At 41.4% G+C, this 25,320-nt stretch overlaps 1 protein-coding gene across 2 annotated transcripts in view; it reads right to left on the bottom strand.

The window, feature by feature from the left end:
* nnt (nicotinamide nucleotide transhydrogenase) overlaps positions 1–25,320 on the bottom strand; it is a 76,696-nt gene that overhangs the window by 17,998 nt on the left and 33,378 nt on the right. For both annotated transcript variants that reach the window (XM_055866486.1, XM_055866493.1), the window contains 7 exons: positions 20,416–20,526; positions 17,223–17,368; positions 16,671–16,866; positions 11,265–11,498; positions 10,018–10,178; positions 8,725–8,904; positions 8,200–8,359 (listed from right to left, as the gene is read on the bottom strand). In XM_055866486.1, coding sequence (XP_055722461.1) covers positions 8,200–8,359; positions 8,725–8,904; positions 10,018–10,178; positions 11,265–11,498; positions 16,671–16,866; positions 17,223–17,368; positions 20,416–20,526 — 1,188 coding nt within the window. The remainder of the gene's footprint in view (positions 1–8,199; positions 8,360–8,724; positions 8,905–10,017; positions 10,179–11,264; positions 11,499–16,670; positions 16,867–17,222; positions 17,369–20,415; positions 20,527–25,320) is intronic.

Here is a 25,320-nt window from a genome sequence, read left to right as displayed (position 1 = left end):
GCTACATTGAGCAACCAGGAAATGGCAAGGCGATTTCTGCATATTAATTGAGAAGTAGGCATTGGTCTGAAGCTTAAAAATAAAGGAAATTCACAAGTACCACAATGCCTACTTTACCCATGCTCTACCAAGGTTTTCCAGCAAATAGCTTTGACCTACTACAGTAGCTATGTTTACATTTAACATTTACATTTAAGTCATTTAGCAGACGCTCTTATCCAGAGCGACTTACAAATTGGTGCATTCACCTAATGACATCCATGACATCTATGTTAATCTATTGTACTTCAAACAATGTGTAGACAGGTTGTTTAGGATTCAAACCTTCTCAAACAGCCCGATTCATTCTCTTAGAGGTGCTCCCACAATAAATGTAATTTGTATTGCATACACTCAAAAATATTGGATTCTTCACACCAACACCAATCTCATTCCACTACCTTTTCAATATTTTAGGTACGAAAGCAAGCTTTGCTTATATACTTACAAGACCATCAGGCTTGATTGAGTGGGCTGTTTTGTCTTGTAGTAATGTTGTGACTTAACTTTCTTTTAGCAATGCGTGTCATTGAGAAATAATATATTTCAAAACATCTTTATTTTGGTCAGAAGGTGCACAACATAACAGGTACAACATAACAGGACACATATAGAGGTCTGTAGAGCTTGTCTACACTCCTGATTTCCGTAATCGTTAGTTTACCTGTGTAATATTGACATCATTTTCTCATAAGCTCAGAACCACGTTTTGCAAACATGGTCCTATTTTTTTATTACTTTGCTGATCAATGGACAGTTCATTACCTCTGTCAAATGAAGATGTAGTCTAACGTTGTTAGTATTTGCATAAAAGATGGTGACGCTACAATATACATTTACAATAGGATTATATCTAAAATACGTACAGCTTAATGAGAATACACACACATTACCGTTCAAAAGTTTGGGGTCACTTAGAAATGTCCCTGTGTTTGAGAGAAAAGCAAATTTTTGGGTAAATTAAAATAACATCAAATTGATCAGAAATACGGTGTAGACATTGTTAATGTTGTAAATGACTATTAGCTGGAAACGGGATGGTGGCCTTCTAGGCAGAGTTACGTAGAAAAAGCCATATCTCAGACTGGCCAATAAAAAGAAAAGATTAAGATGGGCAAACGAACAGACACTGGACAGAGGAACTCTGCCTAGAAGGGAAGCATCACATAGTCGCCTCTTCACTGTTGACGTTGAGACTGGTGTTTTGAAGTCTACTATTTAATGAAGCTGCCAGTTGAGAACTTGTGAGGAGTCTGTTTCTCAAACTAGACACTCTAATGTACCTGTCCTCTTGCTCAGTTGTGCACCGGGGCCTCCCACTCTTTCTATTCTGCTTAGAGCTTGTTTGCGCTGTTCTGTGACAGAGTAGTACACATCGTTGTACCAGATCTTCAGATTCCTGGCAATTTCTCACATGGAATAGCCTTAATTTCTCAGAACAAGAAGAGACTGACGAGTTTCAGAAGAAAGGTATTTGTTTCTGGCCATTTTGAGCCTGTAATCGAACCAGCAAATGCCGATGCTCTAGATATTCAACTAGTCTAAAGAAGGCCGTTTATTGCTTCTTTAAATCAGTTCTGATGTCTTCACTATCATTCTACAATGTAGAAAACAGTGAAAATAAAGAAAAACCCTTGAATGCATAGATCTGTCAACTTTTGACTGGAACTGTGTGTGTGTGGAAGTAGGAAGTTAACAAACACTTAGGTTTGAGTCATTAAAACTCGTTTTTCAACCACTCCACACATTTCTTGTTAACAAACTATAGTTTTGGCAAGTCGGTTAGGACATCTACTATGTGCACGACACAAGTAATTTTTCCAACAATTATTTACAGACAGATTATTTTACTTATAATTCACTGTATCACAATTCCAGTTGGTCAGAAGTTTACACACACTAAGTTGACTGTGCCTTTAAACAGCTTGGAAAATTCCAGAAAATGATGTCATGGCTTTAGAAGCTTCTGATAGGCTAATTGACATCATTTGAGTCAATTGGAGGTGTACCTGCGGATGTATTTTAAGGCCTATCTTCAAACTCAGTGCCCCTTTGCTTGACATGGGAAAATCAAAAGAAATCAGCCAAGACCTCAGAATTTTTGGGGGGGCCTCCACAAGTCTGGTTCATCCTTGGGAGCAATTTCCAAACGCCTGAATGTACCACGTTCATCTGTACAAACAATAGTACGCAAGTATAAAAACCATGGGACCACGCAGCCGTCATACCGCTCAGGTTCTGTCTCCTAGAGATGAGCATACTTTGGTACGAAAAGTGCAAATCAATCCCAGAACAACAGCAAAGGAACTTGTGAAGATGATAGAGGAAACGGGTACAAAAGTATCTATATCCACAGTAAAACGAGTCCTATATCGACATAACCTAAAAGGCCGCTCAGTAAGGAAGAAGCCACTGCTCCAAAACCGCCATAAAAAAGCCAGACTACGGTTTGCAACTGCACATGGGGACAAAGATCGTACTTTTTTTTAGAGAAATGTCCCTCCAGTCGGATGAAACAAAAATATAACTGTTTGGCCATAATGACCATCGTTATGTTTGGAGGAAAAAGGGGGAGGCATTCTTTGACTAACCAAATGACTGTCATTTGCAGTGCTATTGTAATCTACAATCCGGCCTCTGAGAAAAGGTCTGGACCTTAAAACTTCTTGTCAATAGGGGGAGCTGTTAGCACTTTTTTTCTTGGTGTTCACAAATTAAACTGCCTCGTACTCAATTCTTGCTCGTACAATATGCATATTATTATTACTATTGGATAGAAAACACTCTCTAGTTTCTAAAACCGTTTGAATTATGTCTATAAGTGAAACAGAACTCGACTTAGAGCAATTTCCCTATGTGGAGTTGAGAATGCAGATTTTTCCAAACCTGTTCCCAGACCTGTGTATAACTTTGCCTGTCTTCTATTGGTTGAGATGCACTGCATACGCCTTCCCCTGGGTGTCAGCGAATAGAGGGCCTTGAAATGGAGTCTCTACGCAGTTCAGGAAGTCTATAAATTGATTGGAATCGATGTGTCCTTCCTTTTGATTCTTTGCGCTGACGCACCGGGGACCTTGGAATGTCGTTTTAGAAGCTCCCGTTTTAGCTTCTAGTTATATCCGTCCCTGTTTTTATTCGATATAGGCTTTAAAGACATCATAATCTTGTTATTTTAAACCGATTTATATCAGTTTATGTCAGTATATTGCGATTTTCGGGCATTTCATTTTCTGCCGTTGTATGAAGTTGGGTATTTCTCTCTCGCATGCCATTGTGTACTGCTAATTGCAACGTGGAAGAAAACATTCTCCAACCCAGCAACGATTCTTCTGGCCAAAGGACACCTTTCCCAAGATTCTGATGGGAGTTCAGCTAATAGTAAGAACTATTTATGCTGATAATTCGTTGTTCTGTTGAAAAAGTAAAATGCATAAGACGCCATTATTTGCCGTGTAGCCTTGCGTTATCGCACCCTGTATTGCACCCTGTATTGCACAGTAACGTTCATTTTAAAAATGTAATTTAGCGATTGCATTAAGAACTAATTTGTCTTTCAATTGCTGTCCAACCTGTATTTTTTTAGTCAAGTTTATGAATAGTTTTCGATAAGAATAGGTGGCTTTCCAAGATGGCGCCGGACAGATTGCTTGAGCTTTTGGCAACTTTTCTCATTGTATAAGCACGATTTGTGCACCTAAATATGCACATTTTCGAACAAACTCTATATACATTGTGTAATGTGATGTTACAGGACTGTCATCTGATTTATACCTGAAATATGCACATTTTTCTAACAAAACCTATGCTATACAATAAATATGTTATCAGACTGTCATCTGATGAGGTTGTTTCTTGGTTAGTGGCTATTTATATCTTTATTTGGTCGAATTTGTGATAGCTGCTGATGGTAAAAAAAAATGGTGGAGTATGGGAGTGGTGTCTTTTGCTAACGTGGTTAGCTAATAGATTTACATATTGTGTCTTCCCTGTAAAACATTTTAAAAATCAGAAATTATGGCTTGATTACCAAGATGTGTATCTTTCATCTGGTGTCTTGGACTTGTGATTTAATGATATTTAGATGCTACTATTTACTTGTGACGCTATGCTAGCCTATGCTAGTCAGCTTTTTTACTGGTGGGGGTGCTCCCGGACCCGGGTTTCTGAGGAAGTAGAGGTTAATGGCACAGGTGGTGTGTTTGCATAACTGCAAGAGTTGCTGGTTTAAACCCTGGTCTGCTGCCTCTAAAATCAGTTTGAATAAACTAGATTGCAACAGAGTCTTACAAATTAAAGTTTTAACTCAAAGCAAAACTGTTTTTAAACTGATTGACTGTTGAAAGTCTTAGCTCAGACTCTCAGACTTTTACGGTTTGTTTCTAGCCTAAAGCATTGCAGAGTTATGCATCCTTAAACACTGGTTATCAGGTTATCATTTTCCCAAAGTTTCGTGTTGGCTTTGAACTAATTGTTTTGTTGAAGAATGTGGGATATATTCAACATTGAGTTGTGGTGCGCGAATGCCTACACCACTGTTTGGGTATCCTTGGCTAACGTTAGCTAGTTAGCTAACTGGCATTAGGACATGAGCTATCTAAAGTTAGCTGTGTGAAGTAGCTAGCTAAAGTTAGCTGTGTGAAGTAGCTAGCAAGCTAGGTCAGCTGTTGTCTGGCTCTTGTCGCTAGCTAACTAGCTAATGACTGAAGTTATCTGCATAAAAACCTTCCATAACCAAATGTACCTAGCTAGCCAACGTTAGCCCTCATCTGACTGGCCAGACTGGAGTGTAATCAATAGTCCAAACAGTTGCAACTAAAACAAGGGTTTCTAATGGACAAATTCAGATTCAGAATTGGCGAAATGAATACACCCCTGGTATAACGTTTTGATGCTTAGCTAGTTAGCTACAACTGCTGGCAAGCTACCTAGATAATCAAAACAAAAACCACATTCATTGGCTTATCAAATCTGAAAACATCTCACTAATAACAACCAAACCATTGTTTCATGACAGACAATTATCTGTATGCTACCGGCATGAATATAATAAAGGGAATATAGGGTGCCATCGGGACAATGGTTGCAAAGCTACTGGTAATATACCAAAATTACCACTCTTCAGTAACAAAAAAATCTATGGCACTCATAACTTAGGTAATTTATACTTGAATAACTTAAATGTATTCACATATAGTATTCATGTTTTATATCTGTGTCCATATAGTCCATGAGTTTCTAGTAGATACACCATAGTTCAAGAGAATAGCCTAATTGATGAAAAAAGCATCTACATCAACAATTAACTCTGCAACTCTTCCAACTATTGACTTTTCTTCATATTTGCCACCAGTTTGACGGCAAAACATTAACAAATACATAGACATAGTAAAATGTAGACATCCTTAAAAAGGATAATTCATGCTGAAACCCTCATATTGAACAGTATATATTAAGGATAATGTTTTACAGCTTTGTCATCCTATTATAATAATAAGTTCATTACCTGAATGCATCTCTATAGCCTAGGCGTTAACAAAATACTCATACAAATATGATTTGGCCTCTCAGACTACGCCTTGTAGAAAGAGGGTTAATCATGTTAGGTCTGCCAAATGAATGTATCATTGGAAAAAAAATACATCAATCCAGCCAAAGTATAACCTTTCATCATAAAAAAAATGCTGTTTATAACATGCACAATTAGAAGCATCAATATATATAGAGCAAGCGTGACTAAATTCCAGCCCAGTAACTTTGCTCGCAGCATCCTCCTTAGATTGTCTCGTCTGGCTGCCACGAAAAGCCCCCACCTGCCGATCTGCACGAAGTGTGTGCGTGCCACTGGCGATGTACTTCGCTGGACATGCTAGCTGTTCTCGGTGGCGCATCATCACTTCATACGCATTCCGTCGTGGTGTTACCGGTTGGCCTACTACTACCTGGTAGTACTGGTAAAATGTAAGTTATGAATCGCAAATCACCATACAGCTGACACACTTCGATTTCATCAATCATTTTGACTTCAATTTGGTTGTCCAAAATACTATCAGCTTGCACTGCGTCTATGCTGATGAATGCCCTGATCTCTGGCCAGTCAATTGTTTAAATTACATTGTTTTCCCATCTATTAATCGCTTCTAATACATCAGAAAATGATGCAATAACCATGGATTTAATTTAACTGACTTTGTTTATAATGAGGGACCTCCCACGTTTAACATGGACACATAAATAGTAAGAATTTACGGTGGTTTCAGCCATGACCATATGAGAGAAATGAATTATCTGCATGTGCGAGCGTGTGTTTCACTGTCCAATCCGAGGCTCGAAAATGATCTGAGCGCGTGACCTGAGGCTGTTTGGTCTCTTGGGGATCAACTTGGGAAAGCCTCAAGGGAGAGCTGACAGCACTTTATAAACAAAGAGCTGCACATATTGGCAAAAAAATATCAGATTTAAAAAATATTTTTAGGATGTCTGGAGAAAAGTGAGTCGGGGCATCAGATAAACAGTAATTCAACTTTGTCCGGCCTCATCTTTAATTATTTAATATATTTTACATGTGATAAGGCCAGAGATAATTAAAGACACCAACATTCTGGTAGTTTACTGGTAAACTTTGAAAGTTTCCAGTAATATACCCTCCATTTGCAACCCTAATTGGGACCAGGGTTGGTTAGGTTCATTTATTAATGTAATCCGTTAGTTACCTGTCCAAAATGTAATCAGTAACTTAACCTGATTATCTCCTTAAGAGGTGCAGGTTAGTAGTTGGCACTGCCACAAAGTCATGAAATTAGATTTTAAACCTAACGATCACCTTAACCACACTGCTAACCCTAAGGCCTAACCTTAATTTAAGAACAAAAAGCTCATTTTTACAACAGACTTAAGCCAATTTTGACCCTGTAGCTAGCCCATCTAGCAGAAATCGCTAATTGGGATGAACATTGAGAGTGAGTCACCCGCTACATTCAGGATGATCCACACTATCAGTCCCTGCTTCCTGCCAGGCAGGAGAGATAAAGCATACAGCTGACTTCTTCTCACCAAAGAGTTCACTTCACATCACCACCATGATGGAGAAGCAATGTGTAGAGCGCTGTCGTCAGGGGACAAGTGTTTTCAGAGCGGTTGGGAGAGTGAAAGACAGACTACAGAGTTCTGTCAAAGCTTCAATAAGTCCAATAAGTTCCAAAACATGACCCAGGCTCTTGGACCACCTTGGGATGGAGTGGGCCTGCATGGATGACGGGCCCGACATGAGGTGCCCCAGTGAAGGTTAGCAAATTAGCTGGTGATGTAACAAGGTCAACAGAGGTTAGCTAAATAAAGAAAACATTTCTGTAATATTTGAAAAATGTGGATGGCAAAGGACATGTTTTATACTTTCTGCACAAGACCTTTGACCACAATCCACTTACTCTCTACGTCTTAAAAACGTTTGCAAGTTGAACCCTGTGTACACGAGTGGTTTAGTTTACATTAACCTACTCAGTCAGTGTCCCGGTGTGTGTAAGTACACTTCATGGCCAAAAGTGCTCGTCAGTATCTCAATCCAAAATCATGGTAATTAAAATGGAGTTGCCCCCCCTTTGCTGCTATAACAGCCTCCACTATTCTGGGAAGGCTTTCCACTAGATGTAAAATTGCTGCAGTGACTTGCTTCCATTTCATGAAGCTCCCGACGAACAGTTCTTGTGCTGACGTTGCTTCCAAGAGTCAGTTTGGAACTCGATAGTGAGTGTTGCAACCGAGTACAGACTATTTTTACACGCTACGCGCTTCAGCCCTCGGCGGTCCCGTACTGTGAGCTTGTGTCGCCTACCACTTCACGGCTGAGCCGTTGTTGCTCCTAGACGTTTCCTCTTCACAACAACAGTTGACCGGGCAGCTCTAGCAGGGCAGAAATTTGACAAATTGACTTGTTGTAAAGGTGGCATCCTATAACGGTGCCACGTTGAAAGTCACGGAGCTCTTCAGTACGTGCCATTCTACTGCCAATGTTCGTCTATGGCTGTGTGCTCAATTGTGTACACCTGTCAGCAACGGGTGTGGCTGAAATAGCCGAATCCACTCATTAGTCCACATATTTTTGTGTATCACCGTGTTCATGCTGTGTGTGCGTGTACATGTGTGTGGTGCTTGGGTTTTGACTACCTGGAGTGATGATGATGTTTTGGGCGTCTTTGATCATTTCAACAGTTTGGTCCACGTTGACCTCTGTGTGTGTTCCTACGATCTCCATGGGCTTTCCTGACCCAGTGGATGACGTACCGTACCCACCCAGGATCACATTGGCCAGGGAACGGTTCATGGCCTAGCCAGTGGGAGAGAGGAGAAGAGGGGGTGGAAAGAATAAAAAGCTGCTCATTTCTTTTGAGTCAACTGCTGTTTCAATGAACCCAGTTTCCTTCAGGCAGTCAATTATAGCCAGGAAGGCATTTAAGTACAGTTAGAGTTCCTCCTAGTGGAAAATGGTGGAAGCACAGAAAATGCCACTTGCATATTTCAGCATCTTCAAGGTTTACCTGTATAGTCATGGCCTGATGCTCCCTATTTACCTCATACTATCTTATGAGTGACACATCCTACATACAGACAGAAGGAAGGATGATATCCTATAGAATGATAAAAGTATAGAGTCTGTGTGATACTTCTAAAATACAGAGGATGCTTACTTACCACACACATTATGTACGAGAGAATGGCCCCTGAGGAGCCGATGAGGGCGCCTACGATGGTGAGCAGGTTGTTGTTGAGCAGGAAGCCCTCGGCACATAGAGCCCAGCCGGAGTAGCTGTTAAGCACCGTGATGACCACCGGCATGTCTGCACCACCGATGGCTGCTGTCAGAGTCAGGCCCTATGAGAACAAGACCACCGTTAGACTAAAGGTTCATATGGCATTGGGGTTAATAAAGCAAGACATCAATTTGTTATTTCCTTCATACGTTGCTAAATTTAATATATTGCCCATTCAAAAGAAGGTATACAAAGATCATGTTCCACATGAGAGTAGTAGGCCTGGCCATATATAAACACACATGTAAGCATTTTCCTGAATAATTTTGGCATAAACAGTATTATTGAACAGAAAATAGCCAAATCTGATCAGGTAGTAGAAATGTTGTGTATTTAACCCCTATCAGATTGCAGTGGGCCTCAGTCCACTCATAAGGCATTTTTTCAAAACAAGGAGTTTTCATTTCAAGGGCTCTCTATGATATCATCCTAGTGTTACTCTCCAAGATACCGAACTCAAGGAACAGTTATAACCAGAGCCAGCTACCTAACATTATGTAATGATCCACTCCATAAAAACCCCCAGACTTGAACAGTATCAGATTTCCTTTTAAAGACATTCATGCTCAGGCACAGGTGATTGTTTAGCTACACCTTAATATCAGTCAGAATGATGCAATATTTTATACGTAAAAATGAATATCCACGAATGCCCTTGTTACTGACAAACCACATGGAGGACTGAGCAGCCAACATTCACAACAGTTTTAACCAGAACCACCTTCTCGCAGCGCTGCTTCAAAACCTAATCATCTTAGTTAACCTTCAATCTATCATCATATTATGGATTGATCCTATGTGTAATGCTTCCAATGAACTCTCCTTCAGGGCCAACAGTTGAGCAGGATAAAGAGGAGAGCACATTTTATTAAAGAATAGCTGAATGAACCTAAGCCTACCTTAAAATGGGCTAAAGCACAGGATCCCAATGGCACAAATAGGTAAGGCTTCCATCCTATTTCTAAAGGTTCAGTTCAAAGGCCTTTGTTTAGCACTGGTCAATCCAGGTTGGTGGATATTAGCCGGGCCATAGATATAGAATTAGTAGAACAGGAAATGCCCTCACACCACAACAATTTCACTGCACAATCATGACTTCAAACATTGAATGGGGGATGTCCATTCCAGTTGTTCTCTTTCTATGTTTAGGGCAGAGACGGTTGGTAGGTCATACCATGACGGCAGAGAGTGCAGACACAGAGCCCAGGCAGGTGATGCCTGTGGTATAGCTGGGGTCCAGCATGTAGGGGATCATCAGGCCCACACTGGAGGCCATTAGCCCAGCATTCATAGCATGGCGCCCGGGAAGATGGAGGGGGGCGGAGCTCAGCACACCTGGAGAGAGGAACACAGTAGGCATGGAGATATTGAGCTAAATGCATGTCAGGATTTCACTATGTGCTGTCCATCTAATTTATTATGTACTTCGTTTACGAGTATTCAGCCCCCAACCACAAGACACATACTGTATGGGCTACAAAGGGAGTGGCTTTTTTGAATCCCTGATATGATTCAGCCCTGGGCAGGCAGGTACAAATATAGCATAGAAATAAAGTTAACGTTTTGAAAAAGATTTTGATTTCAGAGAATAAAATGTATGCCGCTGAGGCTGTTTCACGCGAATTTGAAACTGAATGCATGTTGACAATCAAATTAACAAAGCTTGCACCTAGATTCCACCATCTGTGATACAGGCCACATTTGAATGTTTAATTACTTCTTTTGTTTTGAATGCCTTTCAAAAGTCCCCCCCAGAAAAAGAAAAGAATAGCATGAAATGGCCACTCTTAATCTTTTATCAGAGCAGGTTTTCCAGGTTCCTGTGAGACTGTGGAGTGGGAACGCTCCCTGGGATAATGCGTTCCAGCTTTCGGGAACAAGTGGAAAATGACTGGGGGTGGAGGGGCTAATTAGTGCCAAACAGAGAGGTTCCGCCTGGCCTAGCTTTGAGCAAGAGGGCCTGGGTGGCACAACTGGGCCAGGGGAGTGAGGGGGTGATGCAGAGTTAGTTACAGGCCCTCAGGTATCAACCAGACCACTACTGGTCTACTACTAGTAGTACTGGATCAAACCCCAGCTGTCTGGGATAAGATGTGGTGCCCAAGAGCAGCAAATTCCTAAAACTTCAGTAAAATGTCTGTAATATATATGAATAATAACATTATGGACAAATTAATCAAACCAATGAACCATGATGTTGAATATGTATGAGAAATATAAGTATGATTTTAACTGCCTCATTTGCTGACAGGAAACTTAGGTAAAATTGGAACCTTAACTCATGGTGTGCTTGGCCTAGGACTGCCTAAATTCCTACCCATTTTCACTAGCAGCTCCCAACAAAAACACCATCCCGCTTCCACCACCCCAATAGCATAGAATTTAAAATGTAATGCATCTTCCCAAATCGCCCTTACTCACCTTGCAGTTTCCCATAAGCTACCAGGGATCCACTAAATGTGACCCCTCCGATGAAGGTGCCCAGGTAGGCGATGATCTTGGTGAGGTTGGCAGACGGGTCGGTAGCAAAGTGAGGGTACTCGATCATGTACTCTGCCACGCAGGTGAGCACTGCAGCCAGACCCACCAGGCTGTGGAAGGCAGCTACCAGCTGGGGGAGGTCGGTGATTTGGATCTTCCTAGCAATACCCAACCCTGGGGGGCAGAGAGGATGACAACCAGTCAACACACACGCAGCAGGTTTTCCACTAAGAAAATTTGGCAGTGGACAATGTGACCGGCAATAATTTGAATTTACCGGACATTCATAATCATTGGGTGCGTAACACATTAGGGCGGTCCAACCACAGTGCTCAAATTCACATAGATTATTGTAATTCATTTTAAGAATAGAAATTAGAAAGTTAAAAAAGTGTAAAGTTGTAATAAAATAAAGTAGAACGATGTTCTTATACCAACATGACAGGTTTTATTGAAAAGCACAACATTGCCCGTTGCGTCTTCATCCCTGAAATAAATTATAAAAGGAATATAGAAGGGATCCCGCTTTGGACAGAAGGAATCCAACTTTTGTCAGATTTAACTTTTCGTTAACAGGTTAGGAGAATTAACGTAGCAGGTTAGGAGAATTAGGTTAAGGTTAGGAAAAGGGTTAGGGTTAACTAAAATGCTACATGTTTTTACTTTTGACATTAATTTGACAAAAGCTGGATCCCTTCTAGTCATGACTGGGCCGGCTTGCTCCACTCCCCATTCCTGCTGCGATCAAAATCACAGCAGTGGAATGGGACACTTGGCGACCACAAAATTAAGAAATTATAAAACTAATGTTGGACAATCAAATTCAATATGCAAATAAACAAAATGAGTTAAGGCTGGTTCATTGAGTGAAAGCTTATTTTACAATGCTCCTGTGAAACGAGGCCCGCACCATGCATTTATGAAAGCACGTTTCCAAAGCTCAAATTAAATCTCATTCTTTTTACAGTTCTACTGGATGATATTAATAAATGTCATGTTTATTTTTATAGCAATTTGAAATATCGTGGTGTCGTGGCTCATGTCATGTCTGATTTACGTGGCTTATTGATAACTGTTTCCTACTAATAGGCAGTTGGCTGCCTAGTGATTACAACATTGTAACTTTCCGATTTAAATAGTTGACAACAATGTTTCATTTCCAAGAACAACTGAATAAGCTCAACTGACATGAACCAATTGCGCATGATACCAGTGGCGACCCGTCATTCAGGGCTGGTGGGTCAGAGACCCATCTATTTTGAGCCCCACCTGTTTAGCTAAAATAAATAAATAAAAATAGCTTTTTTGCCTGTTATTTTGGCATTAATACCTGTCACATATCAGTTTGCAAACAATGTAAAAATAATAATACAATTGGGTTAATAAAGCCGCACACAAACATGCTCTCTTTGTTGCTTTCTAAGGCAGGTCCATGCAGGTGTTTCAGCCTAGCTCAGTGCTTTCTGTGGTGGTGGGGCAAGCCAGCAGAAAATACGGAGTGTAGGGGTTGGTAATGTTCTCTAGTTGCGCCGTGATTGGCTCAGTGTTGTCACTCATGGGAACACTACATCACTGTAAAATCTACTTTTTTTCTTCTTTTTTTTACATTAGAAGTGCCCATCCAAGGCGGCTCAAGGTCATTGGCCACAGATAAAATGACGCCAAATCACATTATATATACACCATAGCTTTGATTGGACTGATCATGCCACATCATACTTTCAAAATCTTAGCTAGAAATTATGAATGAAGTCGACAATCTACTGGCAAATCCTTCTCAAGCCTTGTCATATATAGACAAATTATAGATAAAACGTATTGGTGCTCATTGGCCATAAACATTACACAACAAGTTGGAAATCACAAATTCAACAATGAGTGGTTTGGAAGGAATAAGTGGCTAACTGCAAGCGTCGCAAAGCAATCACTAGCCTACTATACAGTTGAGAGGGTGTGTGGTCCAAATCAGGGATTACGGCTCTCTTTTACAAGCTTAAAAGGATAAACATTCACATGCAACACCATGGGCCAGAAAAGGTTGAATATATTGGCCATACTGTCAATCCAGCATGACTTCAGTGAGTTCAAGACACCTGGGAACTCGGGGGAAAAAACTAGCCGACTGGGAAAATATGTTTTGAAAGGTCATCCAACTCGGAATCTCTGGCCTCTGTCTAGAGCTCCGACCTTAAGATCACTGACGTTATGATTCGACCTTGACATTATGACATTTTGTTGCATTTCAACCTGTAATTTAAATATATTTTTATTTGGATTTCTGTAATGGACATACACAAAATAGTCCAAATTGGTGAAGTGAAAAAATAACTTGTTTCAAAAAATTATAAATACACTTTTAAAAAGTGGTGCATGCATATGTATTCACCCCCTTTGCTATGAAGCCCCTAAATAAGATCTGGTGCAACCAATTACCTTCAGAAGTCACATAATTTGTTAAACAAAGTCCACCTGTGTGCAATCTAAGTGTCACATGATCTGTCTGTGTGTATATTTATACACACACACACACACACACACACACACACACACACACACACACCTGTTCTGAAATGCCCCAGAGTCTGTAACACTACCAAGCAAGCGGCATCATGAAGACGAAGGAGCTCTCCAAACAGGTCAGGGAGAAAGCTGCAGAGCAGTACAGATCAGGGTTGGATTATAAAAAAATATCCGAAACATTGAACATCCATTAAATCCATTATTTAAAAAATTGAAAGAATATGGCACCACAACAAACTTGCCAAGAGAGGGCCGCCCACAAAACTCATAGACCAGGCAAGGAGGGCAATAATCAAAGAGGCAACAAAGAGACCAAAGATAACCCTAAAAGGAGCTGAAAAGCTCCACCGTGGAGATGGGAGTATCTTTTGCTGGGCTTTACGGAAGAGTGGCCAGAAAAAAGCATTGCTTAAAGAAAAAAATAAGCAAACACGTGGGAGACTCCCCAAAAATATGGAAGAAGGTACTCTGGTCAGATGAAACAAATTTTGCTTTTGGCCATCAAGGAAAACGCTATGTCTGGTGCAAACACAACACCTCATCACCCTGAGAACACCATCCCCACAGTGAAGCATGGTGGTGGCAGCATCATGCTGTGGGGATGTTTTTCATTGGCAGGGACTGGGAAACTGGTCAGAATTGAAGGAATGCTTGATGGAGCTAAATACAGGGAAATTCTTGAGGGAAACCCATTTCAGTCTTCCAGAGATTTGAGACTGGGACGGAGGTTCACCTTCCAGCAGGACAATGACCCTAAGCATACTGCTAAAGCAACACTCGAGTGGTTTAAGGGGAAACATTTAAATGTCTTGGAATGGCCTAGTCAAAGCCCAGACCTCAATCCAATTGAGAATTTGTGGTATGACTTAAAGTTTGCTGTACCCCAGCGGAAGCCATCCAACTTGAAGGAGCAGTTTTGTCTTGAAGAATGCGCAAACATCCCAGTAGCTAGATGTGCCAAGCTTATAGAGACATACCCCATGAGACTTGCAGCTGTAATTGCTGCAACAGATGGCTCTACAAAGTATTAATTTGGGGGGGTGAATAGTTATATATGCTCAAGTTGTTTTTTTGTCTTATTTGTTGTTTGCTTCACAATAAAAAATATTTTGCTTCTTCAAAAGTGGTAGGCATGTTGTGTAAATCAAATGATACAACCGCCCACCCCAAAAAAAATCAATTTTAATTCCAGGTTGTAAGGCAACAAAATAGGAAAAATGCCGAAGGGGGTGAATACTTTCGCAGCTACTGTATATGCCTCCTTTATTTATCCTACGGTTCTGACTTGGTGTGCAGGGAGAATACTGTAAGAACGGCACATGTTCTGAATTCTGGCGTAGTTCATTTCAAAAGTGCTGACTAAATAGTTATATTGACTACGTCCGTCTTAACTCACTCATTATCTTCATCGAAAGTACGGATAGCCTCTTATCCGCTCATTGTTCCCTTATGCCAAAAAGTTTGTACAGGTACATCTCAATTGTCAGTAGAAACCACATTTGTTTAAGCAAGACAGCCATATCATATATATTTTTTTAAAGGCAGTAAATGAGGCTGAATGAAGTGTTTCGCTGCCAGTCAAGGCTCTGCTGATAGCCAGGTGTAGCAGTGGTAAGGATTCACTCCATGGTGCTGAAAAAAAAGCTCTGCTGTTGGGACAGCTTCATGTAGGCCTTAACAGTTTGTGGGCACAATTTGTCACAGTTGAAGTGCAATTAATGTATTGTTTAGTGTTCAAATTTTTTTTTTTTGAGTTTGCACAACCAAGATTTACATGCTAAAATCACCACTGCAAGATACACATCATTACTCTACTCTAGTCTATCAATCCATTAAAAATATTTATACTATATTTGATTCAGGGGCAGCTTATGTTGATCTTGCCTCAGGCAGCAGCAAATTGCTAGGACCGGGCCTGATGAACACAATAATTTGCCTCTAATTTACTTGCATTTGCAGCAGACCTTGGCCTGCTCTAATTGAAGTCAAAACTGTCCAACTCCCTGGATCAACTTGCGCCAGCCTCATTACGTTGTTCTTAATAAAACGCCATCTGAAGGTCATCTTTACTCTGTTTTAGAGAAAGAATCCCCTCTCAGCGGGCACATTAGAAACGTGGATAATCAACTCAATCTTTGCCCAGTTGGGGTACACTTAGCTGTCCTTTATGAGGAGTAAAAATAGAAACACCCTACACTAAGCATCTTGAGGTTTATCCTATGAAGCATATTTGCCTTTGAAGTTGGAGAAAATTGACTGGTATTTCCATCAATGAATAAAAAGTATTATTTTGCAATGCATTTTTCTTCTCCCGGACAATTTGGCCGGCAACAATTTTATTTATCGGCTAAAGGAAACCCTGAACACATGCAGACACACGAGCCAACACACACTAAAGGATTGCTGGGAAATGGGTCGTCCTGAGGCACAGGTGTTGCTGATGAGGGTTGTTTGGGGGAAATTCCTTGTTTGTGAGTGCACCTCCGTGTGTGTGTGTGTTCTTCTTGAAGCCCTGCAGACATGGGCGGGGTTAACAGGAGCATCTGGAACAGGGCTAGGGTCTGAATCGATGGTTTAGTCTAGGTTCCAGCTTGATTCCAGGAAAAATGTACCATGAAGATGGACGCGGAGCTCCAGAGGTCTGCTGGGTAATACTGGTGATTCAGACATAATGGTGACCATTACCTTGGCACCACTGTAGTACAGCAGTTTGAAGCAGACCACCACATGAGGACTACAGACCACCACCTGCTGTTAGACAAGATGTTCAGACAGAACACTCAAACATACAAATGGCAGACATTTAATTTACTGCCACACACTTACCAGCGGTGCCACCCACAGCCATGGCGGCACTCATCTGTGCCAGGAGTTCCGGGGTGGGCTTCAGGAAGCCCAGGGTGGCAGCGATGCCCCCCGCCACCCCCATCATACCCAGGGCATTACCCAGACGGGCAGTGGACTGGTTAGACAGACCAGCCAGGGCTCCCACACAGCACATACCAGAGCCCAGGTACATCATCTACAGAGAAAGGGATAAACACACAGCTGCATGTTCAGGAGGGCATACTATACTATAGCAACAAGTATTTTGCAATTCTAAAATTGGACAAGTCTAGGTAATGCATGCCTGTTTCACTCAAGTTTTCTGCCTACTTAAAGGTGTACTATGCAGAAATGTAAGAACCGGAAGCTTAGAAATAGCACACAAAGAACAGATATACTGCTTCTTAGACTTGCTTTCAATTAAAAATCTATAACACACATTTCTATGTTTATTTGGTCAGGTCGCCCAGAAAGTTACATATTGCAGCTTTAACAACCTACTGAACACAACTACTAACCCCGCCACTGGTTTGAGGGTTAGGTGATGCTCACTTGTTCAATGTTGTAGCCAGCCTGCATGGCAACGCCATAACCCCCAACGAACACCCCAGTGGGCAGTAAGTAGAGGTAGTTGTATTCTGGAGGGTCAGTGGGACGCTTGAACATGTCCAACATCTTCTTGGTGACCAGGAAACCACCTGAGAGAAAGAGAACAAACCCTCTCAAACTCAACCTGGTAGACAACGGTCTGCACATGCGCTCTTTGCAACCGCTTGGCATCTGACCACAAGGCATTACAGAGGGTAGTGGGTACGAACTCCCTGCCATCCAGGACCTCTATACCACGCAGTGTCAGAGGAAGGCACTAAAAATGGTCAAGGACTCCAGCCACACAAGTCAAAGACTGTAATCTCTGCTACCACACGGCACCAAGTCTAGAACAAGCAGGACCCTTAACAGCTCTACCCCAAGCCATAAGACTTCTAAATGGTTAGTTAACCAAATAGCTACCCGGACTATCTGCATTGACCCTTTTTTATTGACTCATCACATACGCTGCTGCTCCAGTTTATTATCGGTTATTATATTCCTAACTATACAGAGTGTACAAAATATTAAGAACACCTTCCTAATATTAAGTTGCGCACCCCCCTTTTGCCCTCAGAACAGCCTCAATTCATCGGGGCATGGACTTTACAAGGTGTCGAAAGTGTTCCACAGAGATGTTGGCCCATGTTGACTCCCAATTTTTTTATTTTTTTTTATTTCACCTTTATTTAACCAGGTAGGCTAGTTGAGAACAAGTTCTCATTTGCAACTGCGACCTGGCCAAGATAAAGCATAGCAGTGTGAACAGACAACAACACAGAGTTACACATGGAGTAAACAATAGACAAGTCAATAACATGGTAGAAAAAAGAGAATCTATATACAATGTGTGCAAAAGGCATGAGGTAGGCAATAAATCGAATAATTACAATTTAGCAGATTAACACTGGAGTGATAAATCATCAGATGATCATGTGCAAGAAGAGATACTGGTGTGCAAAAGTGCAGAGAAGTAAAATAAATAAAAGCAGTATGGGGGTGAGGTAGGTAAATTGGGTGGGTAGTTTACAGATGGACTATGTACAGCTGCAGCGATCGGTTAGCTGCTCGGATAGCAGAATGCTTCCCACAGTCGTGTCAAGTTAGCTGGATGTTGATTGGATGGTGGACCTTTCTTGATTCACACAGAAAACGCTTGTGTGAAAAACCCAGCAGCATTGCAGTTCTTGACAAATTCAAACCGGTGCACCTGGAACCCACTACCATACCCCATTCAAAAGGTAGTTAAATATTTTAACTTGCCCATTCACCCTCTGGCACAGACACAATCCATGTGTCAATTGTTTCAAGGCTTGGAAATACTTATTTAACTTGTCTCCTCCCCTTCATCTACATTGATTGAAGTGGATTTAACAAGAGACATCAAAAAGGGATCATAGCTTTCAACCTGGTCAGTCTCATGGAAAGAGCAGGTGGTCATGTTTTGTCCCCTCTGAACGTACATATCTACCTCAAATACCTTCTACCCCTGCACAATAACCTTTGTATATAACCAAGTTATCGGTACTCATTGTGTATTTACTACTACGTGTTCTACTTTTCTATTATTTCTCTATTTTCTTTCTCTGTATTATTGGGAAAGGCTTGTTAGTAAGCATTTCACTGTTAGTCGACACCTGTTGTTTACGAAGCACGTGACAAATAAAATTTGACTTGAATGCTTCAGGCATAACAGGGTGAAGACTGCAATAAATAATATTATGCTCTTATTTGAGTAAGTCATTAAAACTACACACAAAAGGTTAATGTAGTAGTCAGGGGTTTTCTTGGTGGAATCTCTCCCGATATAAACGACCAGACGGAACACTTCATTCTGTTGGGGCGGATCACGTTACGTTCCTTTGAGTTCTCTTCAACCCCACTACACCCAGACAGGTTATCCACTGGCTAACATCTGTCCACTTCAGTTGTATGGGCTAATTTTAGCCCAGGCCAGACCTCAATCACTTAAACACACGAATAATAAAAAAAAATGCAGACTGAGGCTCAGAGTCAATACATTCAGATTCAAGAATGAAACGGGCAGGTATTTAAGAAAAGCATGCGCAGGATTTTTCCATGCTCCCGCTATAAAAACACATGGAAATAGAAAAGACTCTGGCTAGAGCCAGAGGAAGAAAAAACTATTCCTTGACCCCTGTCGTATAAGGAGCAGGTAGTCTATAAATTTCAGAGCTAGTTTATGGAAACTAATATTGGAGGGTCATTTTTTGTGTATTCACTTGACAATATAAAACTTGTAGAAGAAGGGGTAGGAAAACAGACGGTGGAATGTCAGTTTTGATGTTAGTTAGGGTTTATGGGTGGCGCGGTAGACCACTAAGAAATGTTGCGTGTGGAATGGAAACCAACTGGACCTTTAAACTGAAATTAAACATCTGCTCTTTAAATAAAACAAATATAAATACATACATACATACATACATACATATATATATACATAAAAAGAGGTGGACTTCAAGCACGCTGGAACACATGCACAAAAGAGATCTGAGAGTCATAACTGGTTATTACAGCAAATGGCAAAAATCTCCCATAATGCCCCAGTAACACGGCTTTAAATCCCTGCCATGACCTTTGACCCTGCTAAGTAATCTGACCTATCAGAGGGCCCTCACACACACTGAGACCTATGGACCTCTGCAGCTCTTGCCTTCGTGGCTGTCTAGAATCACGCACCAAAGACTTTCCTGAAACTACCGTTAGTGACATTCCCTCATTTCTTCTCAGCAGAGCCAGACTAGGCCTGGTTTATAGCATGGCCGGTGCTCTTTTGAACATAACTCCGTAATTTCCAGTTCAAGTATGGAATTCCTTATTTTCCACCTGAAGTGAGTCAAGGAACGTCTGCTCTCACCTGAACCATGACCAATTAAAGGTCACAGGTTAGAAAGAGGGCACAGTGGAGCAATAGCCTTACTTCACCTGCCATGATGCTCTACCAGTTTTATTAATAGATTGTCAAGTGAAATAAAATGGCCCTAAAGGGTCTGATATCCTTGTCTCTATCGTATTCGAAGATCTTATATGGGGACGAAGGGGGTACAATGTTGAGGTAATTGAAGCTCAGTTTGTCTGCTCCATTCACTGTCTGTTTTCACAGTTACTGTCTGGTTTAGTCCAAAGAGTCACTCACCAGCGATGTTGACTGAGGAGATGAAGGCAGCCGCGACAGCCAGGGTCTCGGCAGAGGAGGAGGGGGCGTAGCCACCCCCCATGAGAGACAGACCGCCCACAGCTGTCAAGCCTGTTAAAAAAAACACAGCTTAGATCACATGACAACCCATTCTATTCTGATCTTTTGCACAATTATTGGCAAAAAAAAGGATGTTATTGTTCAAAACACCAATTTTGTGGGAAAAGATCAGAATTGGGCTATCTGTGTAAACAGCCTTACACCCACGTGTTGAACTGATGACAAAATGACAGTACAAAACAAACATAATTATTGCTTACAGTTTACATACACCTTAGACAAATACATTTAAACTCAGTTTTTCACAATTACTGCCATTTTATTCTAGTAAAAATTCCCTGTCTTAGGTCAGTTAGGATCACCACTTTATTTTAAGAATGTGAAAATGGAGGGACAAAATGGCGCCGTAGAGAGAACACTGTGTTCCAGCGAGCTCCCGTGGCATTCGTAAATTTATATTCTTTCATTAATCTTCTAGCTTGAAAAAGTGGTAGAATTGGCTAAATAAGTTATCCTGCAATGAGTCTTGACGGTTATTTCTCAAAAATCTCCGACAACATGCCCAGCAGAGCTACTAAGAACTCGACCAAAACCACCATCCCTGTAGATGTGCAGGAGGAGCTAGCTTACGGTAGCGAAGCTAACACCGTTACGGATCCAGGCACAATGGACCTGGTGATTCAAAAGATGACGGACAACATTACTAAAGTGATCGATGTTAAGATAAGAACGGTCTTGGAAGCAATAGCAGGTCATTCAGCTGAGTTACAGAGGGTGGTCAAACGTGTCGATGAGGCGGAAGGAAGAATTGCTACAGTGGAAGCTTCAACTACATCTATGGACGCTAAGATGAAAGCACTTGAGAAACAGGTGCGCGAAATGGCGGAGCACATTGACGACTTGGATAATCGAGGACGCAGATGCAATAGTCGGGTTGTGGGACTCCCGGAAAATTCTGAAGGGACACGTTCAGTAAAAAATTTTGAGGAATGGATCCCTGACTACTTACAAATGGACACTAAGGCTGGTCGTGTGAAGCTGGACAGAGCCCATCGCTTTCAAGCACCGATACCCGAAGCTGGACAGAGCCCATCGCTCTCAAGCACCGATACCCGAAGCTGGACAGAGCCCATCGCTCTCAAGCACCGATACCCGGTCCCAACCAGCGCCCACGGCCAGTGGTTATAAAATTCCACAACTTCACCGACAAGCAGACCGTTATGGATGCGGCTAGAAACATCGGCTCTGACGGTAGTCAACGTAAAGGTCCAAAGGTCTCATTCTTCAATGATTATTCCACAGCGGTTGTACGAAGACGCAAAGGGTTTGATGAGGTGAAGGCTCGACTCAGGAGAATGAAGATGGACTACGCTCTGTTGTACCCGGCCACATTGAAGATTATGGTCAACGGATCGCCTAAGAAACTCTCCACACCTGAGGAGGCTGCTGCGTTTATTGACTCTCTCGAGTAAATAACTTTAAGCTGCGCCGCCGCAGCATTGGATAACTTTATTATCTTATTTGAATCGGATCAGGAAACAGTGGTGTGAGTTCGCACATGCTCCGGTTCAGTAATATTCGTATTTTTATTATTTTTCTTGCTAAAGTAACTGCCGCTATAGCTCAGGCTGAGACATGGGTGAATCTATATTGGTGCCCGGGCTTGGTTTTAGGTGGAAGAGCCTCAATCTTCATATATTGATTTTCATTTTCATATGTATAAAGGACGAGGCTATTGAGTGGCAATGCAGACTTAAGAGTCTACATTGGAAAGTTGAAATCCCCTGCATGTTAGCTAGTGGGAAAACCCCCTTTTGGATCTTTACATGTTTAATTTTTGGGTTTAGTATAGTTAGAGTTCAGGGTTCATATCGTTTGGTTATGCTCGGTGAGATAGAAGAGAGTTCAGCACATGGAAAAAGGTACCACCCCATTTTTACAGTGGGATTCAGTCTGAGTATGAAACGGTCAAAGTGCAATGGCAGGTAACACACTGCGTGTATGTACATGGAACATTAGAGGGAGCCATAATCCCATTAAAAGGAAGAAGGTACTGTCTTTTTTGAAGAAAGAAAATATTGATATTGCCCTGTTGCAAGAAACTCATTTGGATGATAAGGAGCATCTGAAATTACAACAAGGGGGCTTTGGTCAAGTGTTTTTCTCATCATTTACATCCAGAAGTAGAGGTGTAGCAATTCTTGTGAAAAAGAACTTACCACTTAAGGTCTTGAATTGTGTGAAAGATAAACTTGGTCGCTTTGTTATAATTAATGGTACTTTACAAGGGCAGAACATCTCCATAATGAATATTTACTTCCCCCCCTCCTCACCCCCCTGATTTCCTTACTAAGGTATTTCTAGACTTTTCAGAATTAAACTCAGACACTGCAGTGGTTGGAGGAGATTTTAATTGTTTGTTGAACCCCCTTATTGATAAGTTGCCCAGCGGTATAGCTTCACTCTCTCCTCGAGCTAAGTCACTTAAAGCTATTTGTGATGATCTGGGGTATGCTGATGTTTGGAGAACTTTTCACCACTCCAACAGAGAGTTCACTTTTTTCTCTGCACCTCATGGATGTCAGACTAGAATAGATTACTTTTTTATGCCCAGGACGTCTTTGCAGTCTGTTTTATCCACTAGGATAGGAAGCATAGTCATATCTGATCATGCGGAGGTGATCCTGGACATAAAACTCAACGGGGCATTCAATCTGTCAAGACATTGGAGGTTGAATACAACCATCCTTAAAGACCATACGTTCACATCATATTTTATTACAGAGTTTAAAGCATTTTTCTCTATTAACTCTCAATCAACAGATAATCCCTCGCTCCTTTGGGAAACCTGTAAAGCGTACGCCAGGGGTCTGATTATGTCATACACAGCCACTAAGAGGCGGAAAAAGTGTGAAAAGCAAAAAAGGTTAGAGGTTGAATTAGGAACTAAAGAGAAGGACTACATTAAAACTCCCACTCCTGCCCTATTAAAGGAAATATCAGTTCTCAGATCAACGTTGGACTCTCTCCTAACACAGGACGCTGAAAAGAAAATGGGATTTGTCAGGCAAAAACTATATGAACATGGCGATAAGCCAGGAAAGTACTTGGCGTACCTAGCTAAAAAGAGAGCTGACTCACAGTCAATTGCTACTATTACTGATTCGGATGGCAATCATTTATATGAAAATAAATTGATAAATGACTCATTTAAGAAATTTTATGCAAATCTTTATGCCTCAGAACTGCCAAATGACGCACCCAAATTAATGGAGAATTTCTTTTCTAAGATTGAGCTCCCTACTATCTCCGAAGAACAGAGGTCTCTCCTTAATGCCCCTATTACCGAGGAAGAGATAATGTTCGCAATTAAGAATCTGCAAAACGGTAAGGCCCCAGGACCAGACGGGTTTGGTAGTGAATTCTATAAAGAGTTTCATGGCCTGTTCCTTGAGCCATTGCGTGATATGTTTAACCACTCATTTTCAAATGACCAGCTCCCTCAAACGCTGAGGGAAGCCAACATATCACTTATTCTCAAAAAGGGAAAATGTCCAGAGTCTTGTTCCTCGTACAGACCAATTTCCCTTCTGAATGTGGATAGAAAATTACTTTCTAAAATTCTAGCCACAAGATTAGAGGGCTCACTGCCACTAATTGTGAAAGGAGACCAAACTGGCTTCATTAAGGGCCGTAAGTCGTGCAACAATGTCAGGCGGCTTCTTAATGTAATTCAAGCCTACCAACAAAGTGCTAGGGATGGTCTTGTGCTCTCCCTAGATGCTGAGAAAGCATTTGATCGTGTGGAGTGGTCTTACCTACTCTTTGCTCTAAATAAATTTGGTCTAGGGGACAACTTTATAAAATGGGTGAAAGTTTTATATGATGATCCTCAGGCTGCTGTCCTTACTAATGGGCTAAGGTCAAATAGCTTCTCTATATACAGGGGTACCAGACAGGGCTGCCCTTTGTCCCCCCCTCCTATTTGCACTCGCTATGGAACCGCTGGGTAACGCCTGCTATACAGGGGCTGCTCATTGGTGATGTTCACCATAAAATAAGCTTGTATGCTGATGATGTCCTGATATTCATCTCTAATCCCAAGACCTCAACTACATCTCTTATTAATATTATTCAATTATTCAGCGAATTCTCAGGCTATGAGAAAATCAGAGGCTATGCCACTTGGTAGCCTTCATTCTGTACCTAATACTTCTCCCCCCTTCCCTTTTAAATGGTCTCCCTCAGGCTTTACGTTTCTGGGTATATTTGTAACTCCTAAATTCCAGCAAATGTACAAAGCCAATTTTGTTCCCTTGTTTGACACAATAAGACAGGATCTGGAGCGCTGGAACTCTCTCCCGATTTCTTGGTTGGGTAGAATATCCCTCTTGAAAATGAACATTTTACCTAGACTACTTTACCCAATCCAAATGATCCCAGTATTACTCTCCAATAAGATAATAAAGGATGTAAACGGATGGCTAAGTTCCTTCATATGGAGTAAACGCAAGCCAAGGCTTAAGATGGCAATATTGCAGCTGCCAAGTTCTATGGGGGGCTTGGATCTGCCCAATATCAGGTTCTATCAGTGGTGTGCCCACCTATGTTATATTTCTGATTGGATCACAAAAGATGACTCCTCTATTTGGTTAGACATTGAGACTTCTCTTTCAAAATACCCCTTACAGGATCTTTTATTTTTCAGAAGTTTCAAGTCTGTAGAAGATCACTGCAATAATCCTATTACACTTAACACACTCAAGGTTTGGAGGTCAGTTCAGCGCTTCCTGGGAAGGTCCAAACTAACCTCTGCTCTTACTCCAATTCTTAACAACCCAGATT

This window comes from Salvelinus fontinalis, chromosome 2, assembly GCF_029448725.1.
Source record: "Salvelinus fontinalis isolate EN_2023a chromosome 2, ASM2944872v1, whole genome shotgun sequence".
In the NCBI taxonomy this organism is placed as follows: Eukaryota; Metazoa; Chordata; class Actinopteri; order Salmoniformes; family Salmonidae; genus Salvelinus; species Salvelinus fontinalis.
Note: the sequence above shows the minus strand (reverse complement) of the source record. Positions and strands in the feature narration are given on the sequence as shown.